We start from the raw sequence: 13,889 nt of genomic DNA, 5'->3' as shown, positions 1-13,889 counted from the left end.
CCACCCAAGGAAAGAAAATGATGGTTCATGTCCCACAGCTCCTACCTCCAAGGCCGTATTCTCATGTCAGTTTCTCAGCCTACTCACCTGTGAGGCCTGTACAATGACAGGCACTCCCAGCAGCTGCTGCCCAGTCAGCCCAATGGCCAGAGGCACAGACTAGATTTCACAGAATTTCACATAGACAATGCCTTCAGAGCAACACGAGTTCTGATCCGAGAGGATATGAACATCATGAACCTGTCCAGTGCAAAAAGACAAGCGTGAGTTGGGCATAAAGGGAGATGGAGAGAAGCCACTCAGAAGAAAACTGAGGGGAAGGTTACCCTGCCAACAGCAGAGAAAAAGTGATCCAGGTCTTGAGGCTGAATGCCAGCAGCTAACTGCATACAGAAAACTGTGCAGGCATCACGCTCCTCAGGACTCAGATTATCAACTGGCTCCCTAAGCAGTGAGTGAACAGTGTTGAGACTCTGACCCCAGTGCATGGTCATCTCTCCAGGATCCTCAACTACTACACATTCGGGTTGTTTGGCTCAAACAGCTTATTCATATCTCACAATCCCTAAAGAGTGCTCATTATCAGCTCACCTGACCAGGCTCTTCTCTCTGAAATTAAGCCTCTTATTGTGTCATCGGATGCCATCGTAGCAGATCTGAGGAGACATCAATATATAAAAACTTCATTTATACTTTTCCTCCCATTCCAGCACTCTACATTTCCTTCCCCAACCAAGAAACAGACCTCAGGACATACATTAATAATTAGGAGACTCATTATGAACCATTTTCTGTACAATACTGACTAGACTTGAGACAACTCAGAAACATTGATTAAGACATAGTTAACCAATCCCACTTTGAAGCCTTTCTATCTATGCAGGTGGGGTAAGACTTCTTGTTTCCCCCAAGCTTCCACATAGCAATCATCTGTCCTCCACAGATTTGTCAAATAAGGAAAATAGAAGCTACCAAACAAAATCAATGGGATAAATTATTCAAAAATTACTGGTTTGAAATCAATATACACAACATGGATGAATCTCGAAACAATTATACTGAGTGAAAAGAGTCCATGCCATATGATTCCATTTATATAACGAAGGTCAGTGGTTAAACAGGGAAAGAAGGAGCTGGGAGGGGCCCACAGGAAAGGACTGTATCAGGGTACACGAAACCTTTGGGGATGAAGGTTTCCTGGGTATTTACACATCAAAGTCCATCAACTCCTATACCTTAATGTGTATAGTCTTACATCAATTATGCCTCAATACAGCTGATGGATAAAAAACCCCAACAAATCTGAAGGATTTATAAGCAAGGAGGCTAACCATAATCAGAATTCAACCTTCTGTATCCACAAGAGCTCTGTCCTCTTTAAAGCAACTAACACATCATCTGATGCTGCTGTCCTTGTTCCCCTTGGAGCCTGTAGCCTAAGTAAGAGTAATATAAAACTACATAAAAATATCATAGTAATTAATATCAAAAAGTAAAATAAAAATAACAGTGATCATTACCCTTATCTTTCATACTTAGAGGCAGTGTGCTAAATGTGTTAGTAAGGAGCAAAACAATAAAAATTACTTGAGGCTGAGCAACCTAAGTGTCCATCAACAGATGAATGGATAAAGAAGATGTGGTACATATACACAATGGAATATTATTCAGCCATAAAAAGAAAAGAAATTCTACCATTTGCAACAACATAGATGGACCTACAGAGTATTACGCTCAGTGGAATAAACATAGGCAGAGAAAGACAAATACAATATGATTTCACTTATTTGTGGAATAAAAAAACAAAGTAAAAAAGAAGGAACAAAACAGCATTAGACTCATAGACACTAAGAAGTGACTAGTGGTTACCAAGGGGGAGGGGAGTGGGCAGAGGTGGGGGGGGTGGATGGGAACTGTTGAACCACTGTGATGTACATTTGATAATAAAAAATGAAAAAAAAGAAAAAAGAAACAAAGGTCAAAGTCTCCACTGTGAGATCTGAGATCAAGGGCCTGGGTGCCAAAGAACAATGTTTTAGGCTCTTTCTTAATTTTTGCTGACCAAAATGTAGAATGGTGCCAGATGAAGAAGTCAGACAATGAATGAATGGGTCTAAACATGTTTGAATGAATGAATCACACTGTTAAGAAAAAAAAAAATTGAGGCCAAATTTAAGGTTTAAAATGGAAATCAAACTTAAAAACAGGTGTGTCTAAAAAAGTGAACTCACTCTTATAACAATACCTTACATTTATTTGAAATCAAAGGTAATATATGCTACAGACACTGAGTCCAATGCACTTAGATAAGCTCATAATGGAGGAGCTGACTCTTCAGGTCTTCTGATGCTAAGTTTAATGTTCCATCTATTATATCAGATTACTTCTCTCTCTTGTGGTTTATAGCCTATCCTTAAAAAAAATTTTTTTTAAAGAAAAGTACACAGCATACCAAGATGCCTATTTCTAAATATACACTCATCTGGAGAATTAATGTTTGATAGGCTTATCAAAAGAATCAGTCCCATTAGTCACACCCTTTTTTTTGTGGCTAATTATGAAGCATGTACAGCTTATGCTTCAAAATAACTGGAACCAAACTAGTTGCAATATATATTATTTGGCCTATTGTAGAAAAATGTTCTAAAGATAAAAGTTTTATCTTCCAACTCCGATGCTTTCAGTCACTTCGGCTGCCAAGTCTACTCAATTTTTCAGTCATTAAGCTCTTCCTTATTTTTTACAACCTGTATTTTCCTCCCCAAATGAAACACACCTGATTTCAGTAACTGTTCTTTGTTGAATGCTAGTATAGGCGGTGGGGATAACTTAAGGGCACAGATACAAAAACTTTCATATGAGTGGACAAATGAAACCCTATGTGTGGAATAACATTTTCACTCATTCAGAAACGAATCAATCTATTTAAGCAGACATAAACAACACGAGCACATTTTGAAACTTGCCATCTCAATGGGTTTGCTGTGTATCTTTCTAGATGTCCTAAAAGCAGTAAAGTCCCAAACACTGTGCATTTTCACGTTGGTGGTTTCCAAACTCTTTGCCCTAACTTATTGGTCAAGGTCTGTTCAATTCCATCCATTAAAAAAACTTGAGCGCTTTCTTCCAGCTCTGCTCCAAAAACTGCTTTAGGTGCCCAAAATCATGGCAGTGTCTGGACCTTGTCATAGCAGTCAAAACCCAAACCAGCACTTAGGCCCCAATGATGAAGGGACAAAGGAGAGGGAAGAACAACTGTCAGCCCAGTTCAGGCAGAAATCACCAAACGCTGGAGTCCCAGGCCAATGACAGCGCAATCTACTGGGTCGGGTCACTGAGCTGAACACAAACATGTCCAAACTGAAGGCAGCTTAAGAACAGGCATACTAAAGAAGAAAAAAAAATTCCCCAAGTTGTGTAAGAAGACAAAGCTACGCTTTAAAAAAACGGGCCTGTAAGTAATTCATTAGCACCATCTCTGAGTGGTTCAGTGTCCCAACGCAAAACTCTCATCCGTGATCTCACTAAACTCTACCGCCACGGAGTGTGTGGTCACAAAAAGGTGGAAAAGACCACAGAGGCCAACACAGTGAACACGAGTCTTCCAGAGACTGAAGATGGAGGAAGAAATCTCCGTTCCCTCATCTCTCTCTGAAGGGGTCACTATGGGCTGAAAACCGATCCCACGTGTCCCTCTTCGATTGCGGTGCGTGGATGCTCCCTCCCCAATATAGGCGACTCTAAACGTCAGGGCCTAGGGCACCTGGAGAACACTCACTGGGATCCTTGAAACAGCAGCCTCATCGGTAAAGGACACAGCCACCAGAAGCCGATCCCTCAAATTATGCCAGCAGACTACATTTAAGAAACGAACACTTCCAGATTAAACAAAAAGAATGTTTTCAATTTTTAGTTTGCTTGATTCTGCTCTTGACGCCATTTTCTACCTGTGACGTCAGGGGGAGGCGCCGTGCGGCATCGCCACGTACAGGTGACGTCGCGGGGAACGGGGCTTCGGGATTTCTCACCAGATCCGGGTGTCCGCCGGTCGGGGCCTCGGCTTTCTCCGTCCCTATGAGTGTGCTGTCGGTGGCGAAGCACGGGTATTTTGCAGTCTCAGTAGTAAAATCAACACTGCAGCTGCAGCCTCTCCTCTTCCCGTAAGACGGCAACAGCTCCGTGTTCCAGAACCTTCCCCAATCTGCGCTGGCGCCGAAACGTGCACGGGGAGGAACTAATATCGGTTTCGCGGCTACAGTACGAAGTACAGACTTTCATTGACTAAAACCCTAGTTATAGGTGGAGCCAAACTCCAATGTGTCTTAGCAACCATGAAGTTCCCGTTGATTTGGCCAAGTTCTCCAAGACTCAAAGTGGAAGCGCCCGTAGGCGGCCGCCCGTCGTTCTCATTGGTTAAGTGTCCTGCGGAAGGCGGGGAACACAGGCAAATAACCAGAGGGAAGGACCCTCCTACTCGGCTGCTGCCGCTTCGGTTAAGGCCAGCGCCGTGGGCGAAGTAGCCCACGAGGTGCAACCGGCCTCTTCAGCCGTCCTACTCTTGATTTGCCAAGGGGGTCTTACCCACGACAGCTGTGTGGAGAGTAACAGCGTTTCACCTCGAGGATTGTAGTCTCACGTACTCAGTTCTCAGCAGGCTGTCTATACAACCCTCCCAACCGCTGCCTCCTGCCCTCAGTGCTTGGGACCTGGGAAATTTAAGTCTTGCCACAGATTTGTCTTTTCCACACTGCATTATTGTCATTGCCTGGTCCTACAGCTCACGTACCTTCAGTTCAAATCAGTGCCCCACAACCTCCCATTACAAGGGTAAATTTTAGTTTCTCAGGTGACTCCTTGGGTGCCATACTCTCCTCTCTCTAACCAGAAAAGGAACTGTTGCCCACCAAGGGCTTCCAGAACCCCTAGTCTTCTGAGGCCTAATATAGCTGTCAGAACCGAAACTGGTTATAACGTGGAGCCAGCCAGAGTCAGAGACCTGTGTTCCAGTCCCAATTTGAGTATTAACTTTATATCATTGCACCAATTTCAAATACCTCCTTTGTAAAATGAATTAGACTAGATGATCTCTTAGGATTTCAAACTTTAACCCTGCAATTTTATGCAAACAAAATAGGTGTCTTTTTGCTGGAGATGCCCCATGGCTTCCAGCCCACTCATACCACACCTTTTCACAAGAGGTAAGGAAGGAGCTGGCAGTGCAACAGCTCAGGAAGGTGGAAGAGAAATTGGCTTTACTTGCTACCCTATCTTTGTCCATGGTGGCAAACTGCCTCCTCCCCAGAGAAAAACCTAATCACAGGTCCTAATGGATGACACCCATCTATATCTGGTCAGAAAGGCCTATACCCAGCAGTCCCAAGAGTCACCACTAACCTTCCTAAATAGGGAATAAAGCTAGGCCACTTCGGGTTTTGGGTAAGGGCACAAATGTGAACATGCCTAGTTAAGTTGAAGTAAGATGTGGAAAGCAGAGGCAGGTGTCAGCAGTATTGGAGCAGGAAGGCCATAACTTCATTTTATTTGTATTTCCTCCCACACAAAACCATCAAAACAGGAATAGAGATGGGCATGGAAAGGGCTGAAAATCTGTTCAATCCACGTTCTCAGGGCTGTTCCAGGGAACTCTTGAGCCTGAGTACCTGCTGGAGTAACTTCAGATCCAGCACTAATTCCTTATGCCCTAGCCTTAAATCTTCAGATTAGCGGCTTGAGCCCTGCAAACAATTTTCATCCCTTGCCCACTTGATGTAAGGTAGGAAAGCAGATTGAAATGCTCCTCTCTGAAGGGCAAGGGGTATCAAAGCCCACAGATGCATTGCACCTTCTGTGCTACAGAAGCAGAACCTGAAGCTGCTTCCAAGGGTGTGGACACTTGCAGGCAGGACTAGAGGCCAATGGTGTAGGAGCGGCCTGTGGGGTTGTGAATAGCAGAACAGACTGGTGCTGTCACAGCCCACTCATACCACACCTTCTTGGAGTTGCTGCATCGCCAGAAACGCACACAGATGGTCTGGCCCTCACGCACCGTGATGGGCTGCTGTAAGAAAAAGACAGGGAGGTTCAGGATGGAGCCAATGAATTATATGTGGCAAAACACTGAGCTAGATATGGAGACAAAATGATACATGATGTTCCAACTCTCATGAAGTTTGTCTATCAAAACAAAAAATCAAGGAGTGAACAATCAGACATTGAATAAATGATCAAAAGTGTGATGACTGCTTGAACAAGCACCTATGAAAGGGAACGCCAACCTAGTCTAGGAGGGCAGGGAAAGCTACCCAACAACAGGAATGTTTAAGGAGGCATGGGAGTTAAGTTAGCAGGGTGAAGACATGAACAAAGAAATTTCCAGGCAAAGGAGACAGGTATGAAAGCCCGAGGCAGGAAAGATGGGGTATTAGAGGAACAAAAAGGAGGTCCACTGGGCTGAAGCAATGTAATTGAGGGAACAGTGGCTGAAAAGGCAGGCTAAAATTAGATCACACCAAGTCTTACAAGCAATGTTTAGGATTTTGACCCTTATCTTAGAGATAGTGGAAAGGCTTGAAAGGTTCTAAGCAGGAGAAAGAGATAATCAGATTTGAGTTTTTTTAAAAGATAACTCTTGCTCAAGGTAGAGAATGGACAGAAGAGTTGCCAGAGGAGTTGTGGGGAAGCCAAGTAGAAAGCCACTGCAGATATAATATCTATAACAGGGATCCAGGAGCATGTGAGAACAGAACACAGGTCATAGCTAAGCATCATCCTGGGAGAAGGGAAGGAGCAGAACACCAATGACAAAAATTATTCTTTAATCCCCAGAGTCGTGAATGTGATTCCTACCTTAATGGGGAAGAGAATAGGAAACCATGAGAACATTCCAGGAGAATGAGTCTCTGGACGGATACCTGTTTAAACAAAATAATCAAGAACTGAGGTCTCTGTGACTCTCTTTTTTGCCTAGTTTGGTGGGGGGGGGGCATCCCTTCTTTGAACACAAAAACAAGTAAACAAAGATCCTCATTCACTGATTCCTGGGTTCCTGTGATCTAAAGGAAACATGTACAGGCATACCTCACTTTATTACACTTAGCAGACATTGCATTTTTTACAGATTGAAGGTTTGTGGCAACCCTGTGTTGAGCAGTTCTATTGGCACCATTGTTCCAACAGCATTTGCTCACGTCTCTGTGTCACATTTTGGTAATTCTCACAATATTTCAAAGTTTTTCATCAATATTATATCTGTTATGGTGATCTGTGATTATTGGTTACAAGTCACACTGAGAGCTCAGTTAGCATTTTTTAGCAATAAAGTACTTTTAAATTTAATACATTGTTTCTTTAGACATGATATTGCACACTTAATAGACTACATATAGCAGAAACATAACTGTTATATGCACTAGGAAACCAAGTAATTCATTTGTCTTGCTATATTGCAACATCCACAATACTGCAGTGGTCTGGTACTGAACTTGCAATATCATGAAGACATACTTGTACATACGCTGCCCAGGTAGCCCATGCTTACACCATCCACTGCCCCAGACACTCACTCAGGGTGATGTCCTGATAAAGTACGGTCTCAAAGTAGCCTGCAAAGCCATGCAGCACTGTGTTCACCTCCACGGGAAACTCCAAGGTACAGTAGCGGTTGTTGTCAATCATAGGATCTGTCAGGGAACAGTGGTGTTGGTAAGAAGGGGCCAGAAGCTCTAGATAACAAGGTAAAGCATGAACAAGAACCAGGAAAGGAGGCCTAGATAAAGCTGCCCCAGGACAGCAAGGAAAGAAACCAGGAGTGTGAGCTCTCACCCATCCAGTTAAAGGACAGCCAACAGAAACTCACCTCTGTTGGGATGGCTGAAAGTAAAACAGGGCTGGGGCGCAGACAGCTGGTGGAAGTTGTGTAGTCGTACCACATAAGGCATCTCAAACTGGGCCTGTTCCAAGACAGAAAGCAAGAACTGGAGAAGATACGCAAGAGATATCTACTTCCTCAGGAAAAGAAGCTCTAGCTACAGGGACACAGAAAAAGATAAAAACATAGTTTCATTTCAACCATTTCCCACATCCTGAGCTTCAGGGCAAGGAAACAGTTGATGTTAATGTAAACAAAGAAGAGGACTAAAAAGATTCCTCCAGAAGGTAGTGTCTCTTTACCTCAGGGTCACGGTCCTTTTCCCGACAGGCTCGGACCTCATTGTACAGCTTGGAGGAGGAAATGGGAGCCAGGAAGGAGGTATACTCTCCAGGGATGCTCACGCCATCATCTGCAGAGCAAAAGGGTCCTATTAGTTCCCAAGGGATGGAAATGGTGTGTCTCTACTAACTGAAGGCCCAAACCTCCACATTAAAACAGGCCCAGGCAGCTCCATGTTGTTCCACTCCCAGGCCAACCTGCTCCCAACTCCTGTCATGGGGGATTCCACTTCAAGTTAATTGACAAAGTCACACAAGATTAAAACTGGAAGGAACCTAAAATATTCTCATCTAATGGTTCTTAACTTTTGGGGGGTCAAAGATCTTTGAAATGGTGATGAAAGCTAAGTCTGAGGTACATATCACTTCAGCTCAGGGAGTCCACAGACCTCAGATTAAGTCTCTGCTATAGTCCATGCCCCTCATTTTACAGATGTGAACACAGAGGTTCAGAGAATTTACTTGGTTTGCTAATAAGGGCACTGACCCAAGTACAACCCACCTACCCCTAAAACCTGTAAACTCCTCCTACATTGCTGCCCCACCCAGAACCCCAGCCTTCCCAGCTAATAATCCATTCCCCTTACTCAATACACCCCAGCCTGGAGGCACCTTTTAGGAAGTGCTGGGCTCCATCCAGGCACTCAGGTGACAGTTCATTGTCAGCAAAGGAGCCCAGAAGCTCACTGACAATGATGTCTGCTTTTTCTGGAGCCACCCATTCCCGCATGTCTGACGAGACCACTGTCACCTGGCTTCCCCATTCTTCAAACTGCCAGTTCTCTAACCTAAAAGAGAGATGACACAGTGAGGACACTGAGAAGAAAAAACTGGGAACAAACTTCCCAGCAAAGAGGTTGTTACTCACGTCACCACAGCGTTTGGGTTCTTCTCCACAGCATAGAGCTTTATCCGCCGGTCAGCCTGCTTTGATGCCCGCAGGGAAGCATTCACCAGGGGACCCCGGCCTGCTCCTAGCACCATCAGCACCCTAAGCAAAAAAGGGGAAGAGTCAGGCTGAGTTGCCATATAGAGAAATAGGTATGCAAGCCTGGTACTGGGGGCGAGCACTCACTGGACATTGGTATCCTTCTCTTCTTCTGGCACTCGGTCTAAGAGACATTTATAGATGGCCTGGGGGGGAAGGAAAGAAGACCTTGTGTCTCTAATCCCATTCTCAACCAGGTCATCTCTGCCCTGTACTTGACCCTAGCTGGGACCCACACTGTACCTGCTGGTATTGAGAGTACTTGATGGGGTCCTTTTCAAACACTTCATATGTCTGAGATTCCAGATTGTCCATCAGTGGCTGATGAATGAGAGGAAAAAGGCAAAGTAAGGTTAGCCAGTTTCTGGCAAGGACAGTGCACCAGCCAACACCTTCCCACTGCCTCCTGAGCCCTGACAGGTTTTAGGGCACCCCCTCCTCTCAGTGTACTCTAAGACCCACCTGGAGTGGGGACTGCAGATAATCTTCGTAGCCCTTGGCAAAGAGTTCGTAGGCATTGGGTGGAGGGCGGTTCTGGCTCAAGTATTCCAAGTACTGGAGATAGGAGCAGAACTCCTTCTCTGAGTGGTGGTTGGTGCCTGTGATGATGAATTGCACTTCCAGCTGTGAGAGAAGTCAGACCATCAGACACAGTACTCAACCAAGATTTGGAGATATTATTATGGTGTATGGCCAAAGAGCCCTGGCATGAAATAAGGTCCAGGCCACAGTTTTCCAGCCCAACCAACAACTCCAAATTCTAACAAAAGCAGCCTAAGGCTTCAATTAACCTATACAACCCTCCACTGTCATATATGCATCATCTTGGCTTGGAGGGCCACATGAATCCTCACTGTAACATCTTGAGTGAAACCTTCTACAAAGTTTTCATGAAATCTGGTTCCTTTCAAAATGTTTCTGGGGCTACTGCCATTGCCTTTTTTGCTTTCAAGACCCCCAACTTTGCTGAAATTGCTCTCCAGAAACTAGAGAGGAAAAGAATCAACCTCACAGGAAAAAAGCATCAGACATACTGTAAATAAGTCCAGAGAATTAGCTGGGGACCTTTTGAACCCTTCTCCCACTCACCTTGAGGAGCCGGAAGATCAGCCTCTGGTGCATCTTAGAAAGAACAGGAAATCCCTTCTTATTGGTCAAGAAAATGCTGGTGGGGAGAATGGCTGCTTTGATGGGCTCTCCAAGCCAACGATCAATGACATGATTAGATGGGAGATCAGCCCCAATTTCAAGAGCTACACAAGGGAAAAGAAAGACAGGTCAACTATTGCTAGGCAAGAAGCCTTTCCTTTTGTGCAAGATCTGTTCACTCTTAAAAGGAAGGTAGACTAAGGCACAGAGAAAATAGCAGAACTGCTCAGCCACTAAGTATGTAAGAAACTTCTGATTCTTATTCACAGGAGATCAGAGGAAGGATTCCTATCCTGCACTCTTGTGGACTTACCCACTGCAATCCTCTTGCTATAGTCACACAAGGTCCGGAAGTTGTGCCACCTGTCCAGAGTCCAATACAGAAAAATACAGTCAAATACATATGGCCCACCAATCATCATAGCTCAAGGAAATCACCCTACAGTTTCCACCCTATACTTTTCCTCCCCCTACCCATTATCCTGGTATAGCAGCAAATGGAGACATACCACATCCATGTCTTCTCCTCTCCACTGTACTCTTCTTGTGTGTGTGTAGCTGGTGCATTCTCAATGATATCATCTCGCAGGTCCTCTGGTGCCACCAATGGTACCCGCATCCAGAACTGCACATGAACAAAAACCCTAGTTAAAATTCTATTTTGAACTTATTGGATCTAGAAAGCTTCCTTCAATTAAAAAGAACTTGATCCAGATCTCAAATTAATCCTCTTACAGGCTTTTCACAATTTGTGATTATGTGTATGTATCTTGTGTATATTCTTATGTAAACATCTGCCTTGTCCTTTATCTCAACTGTAAGTTTCTGGAAATAATTATATATTCTATATGTTTTATAACTCTATGCTTAACACTTTTAGATGGGGCCATGCAGCACTGACATTTCAATCCTGCCAAATGTACCCTTTACTGAATGACTAGGAACAAGAAAGTACTTAGCACAGCCTATCATAATTGCAACAGGAAAGGAGGCCCTCGGCCATACCATGGAGGAGTGGTGGCCAGTGTGGATGTGGTTAGTCAAAACTCTGGCCAGGTTTGTGTTATCTTCCTGATTTAGTGGCAGCAGGAAAGCTGGAAGACCCAAATATGCCCCAAAATTCAGCTCCTGTAACATAGCCTGGAATAGAGACCAAGAGAAAAAGGTTAAGAGCTGGCTTCAGTTGCATTACAACAAATGTACTAATTCATGGGGGGAAAAAATTGCTCTTCCCACCTAGCTTGATTATAGACGTAATCTTTAGAAAGATCCAGTGAAGTTAAACAGTCTTACCGCCTCTGAGTTCCTGCGGATCTTCTCCACTTTTGAGTCTGGACGAATCCATGGAGAAAGCTTTCCCACAATTAGCGTATTCCAGTCTGCACACCCCCACCCAAGAAAGACAGAGTGAGTGATGTTCAGTACTTTACTTGTTTAATGTTTGGTTAATAGGGAATAGAGACAAACGCAGATATGGGGTAGTCTGATGCAGAACAGGGAACTAAGGCTTTTAGCAGGTAAGCAAGGAGAAAACAAGAGTTATTTATATCCCACAGACAAACCAATATATCCAAGTCAGGAAAGGAGGAGAATGAGAGCACTGATAAAGCACAAGTTGTTACTGCCTCTGACAATTAAAGGGCATATGGGATGGTCCCTACCCCTTCCTGACAGCAGTAGGTCTGATCGTGTCTGGGGGCCCGGCCGATTCTTAGCAGGTTCCTGAGTGAACTCCCTCTTGAAACGCGGGTGGAAGACAGGCATGCAGAGGAAATCAAACCTACAACCGTGACAGACCCAGAATTGTCATGTAAAGAGAGCAGCAGTGCCCAGAGGTCCAAGCAACTGGATTAGGCTATCTCGATTTTGCACAACCCTTTCAGCTGCCATCAGTCACCCCACTGGACTGCTGAGTTCAGCCCACCTCGGAGCATATTACTTTCTCTGCACTGTGCCTCAATTTCTCCCCAAAACACAGGCATAAAAATGAGTAAGGAGAAAACATGAAAATCCACGCCAAGTGGATTGTTACTGGTTTTCCAGGATTGTCAGATCCAGATCTGCCCCTGTACTGCCCATGCCTACCCAATCAAAGCTGATATCTTCCCTCCTTAGCCCCTCAACATTTCCTCCCACTATCAGACAATAATCTCGCTCTCCAGGGCTCTTAAGGGCTGTACGCCCTTTTTCGGAGTTTATCTGACAACTCTCTCGACTTTTAGGCTCAGTGACCACACGCCCCCAATAAGTTTTTTTTTTTTTTTCCTCACGCTCCAGAGCCACAGGCTTCTCCCCGGCAAGGAGTAATGGTTTCTCCCGCTCTCACCTTAACACACTCCGACCCCCTCAGCCCTGGCTCTTGGGAATGACTAGTCTGCCCCTCTCCGTTCCCGAGTTCGGACCCCGCATTCCGCTAGCGGAGGCCCAGGCCCTCACCCCTGCTTGGCCACATGCCCCAGTGTGTCGGCTATTTCGGGGACGCAATTCAGGTCCCTCCCGCTGGACACGCGGCTCCCGCCGGCACCTCCGACCGCCATCGCCGCCATCTTTTCCTTCGCGCTGTACACGCCGGGATTCCTCGATACTAGCAGCCAATCACAAAGTCGGAGGGAAAAAAAACCCGGAAGGCGGGACGAGTCTCCTTAACAACCAGAGCGTCTTGCACGGCTCTAGAGCAGGAGGCGGAGGGGTGGTGAGTGGTTCTTCCTGCCAATCCGCGGACCGCACCGTGATGTACTGTGTGGCTCCGGAAGCTCCGCCAGTCTCAGGGTCTAGTTTTTGATGAATTTTAATCTCTTATTCTCCCATAACGCTTCATGTATTCGTAGATTTTAGTGAAGAGATTGCACATCCCATGAAACCCTGAAGTACAAGCTTGAAGAATCAACACTGAGAAAATTGCTGTCGTCTCAGGGCCAGTGGCGCAATGGATAACGCGTCTGACTACGGATCAGAAGATTCCAGGTTCGACTCCTGGCTGGCTCGGGGAGACTGGGGCTTTATTGTAACCCCCCCTGTGTAATAATCATTACTTTTAATTTTTAAGTCTCCTCTCCCTTCCTTTCCTTGCACCCTTTAAAGTTTCTTCGTTATCCTACTTCAATTTTCAAGTTTTAATTTGAATTCTGCAGCCATCTTTTGTCAACTTTTCCCGTTACCTAATCCAAAAGTGGTTATTGTGTCACTACTTAGGTCCATCTGAACCTTGGGAAAAACCGGGTTAATGGCTGTTGCTCTTCAATTGAGCTATGGGCCTTAGTATATTTTTTAACTGTGGCAACTCAACCACTAATTCCTCGTAGTTCTTTATTTCAAACACAAAAGGCAAATAAACACCACGCGCGCACACACACACACACACACGCATACACACATCCCTGAAGACAGAGAAGGAATTAATAGTGAGGAATTACAGAGGAGAGGAGTCATGAGCTGTCTGGTGGAAGCCTGAGAGATCTCTACATTTTCCTTTGTCAATTCCTGCTCAAGGGACAGGAAAGAAGGAAAGGAATGAAGCAAGGACAGACATGTGGAGGAGAAAGCG

General features: G+C 44.9%; 1 protein-coding gene and 1 non-coding gene across 7 annotated transcripts; one reads left to right on the top strand and one right to left on the bottom strand.

Annotated features, from left to right (window-relative positions):
• Positions 1 to 87: 87 nt before the first annotated feature.
• PRMT5 (protein arginine methyltransferase 5) lies at positions 88 to 12,937 on the bottom strand. 6 transcript variants are annotated; one of them, XM_057488590.1, is made up of 20 exons: positions 12,782 to 12,937; positions 12,007 to 12,125; positions 11,639 to 11,724; positions 11,351 to 11,485; positions 10,855 to 10,970; positions 10,659 to 10,708; positions 10,286 to 10,449; positions 9,659 to 9,820; positions 9,440 to 9,517; positions 9,284 to 9,342; positions 9,077 to 9,199; positions 8,821 to 8,996; positions 8,170 to 8,279; positions 7,856 to 7,949; positions 7,563 to 7,679; positions 6,847 to 6,911; positions 3,779 to 6,058; positions 592 to 656; positions 327 to 444; positions 88 to 240 (listed from the first exon to the last, which is right to left on the bottom strand). In XM_057488590.1, exons 1-17 carry the CDS (start codon positions 12,889 to 12,891, stop codon positions 5,906 to 5,908), a joined length of 1,917 nt encoding a protein of 638 aa, XP_057344573.1. In that variant the 5' UTR covers positions 12,892 to 12,937; the 3' UTR covers positions 88 to 240; positions 327 to 444; positions 592 to 656; positions 3,779 to 5,905. The 6 variants fall into 6 exon arrangements, with proteins under 6 accessions (XP_057344573.1, XP_057344576.1, XP_057344574.1 ...); XM_057488593.1 differs by having other exon boundaries at positions 327 to 383; XM_057488591.1 differs by having other exon boundaries at positions 3,948 to 6,058.
• A 320-nt stretch (positions 12,938 to 13,257) lies between these two features.
• On the top strand, positions 13,258 to 13,330 carry TRNAR-ACG (transfer RNA arginine (anticodon ACG)). Its single transcript has one exon. It is a non-coding gene; the product is annotated as a tRNA-Arg (tRNA).
• Positions 13,331 to 13,889: the final 559 nt, after the last annotated feature.

This window comes from Manis pentadactyla, chromosome 11 (assembly GCF_030020395.1).
Source record: "Manis pentadactyla isolate mManPen7 chromosome 11, mManPen7.hap1, whole genome shotgun sequence".
NCBI lineage: Eukaryota > Metazoa > Chordata > Mammalia > Pholidota > Manidae > Manis > Manis pentadactyla.
Note: the sequence above shows the minus strand (reverse complement) of the source record. Positions and strands in the feature narration are given on the sequence as shown.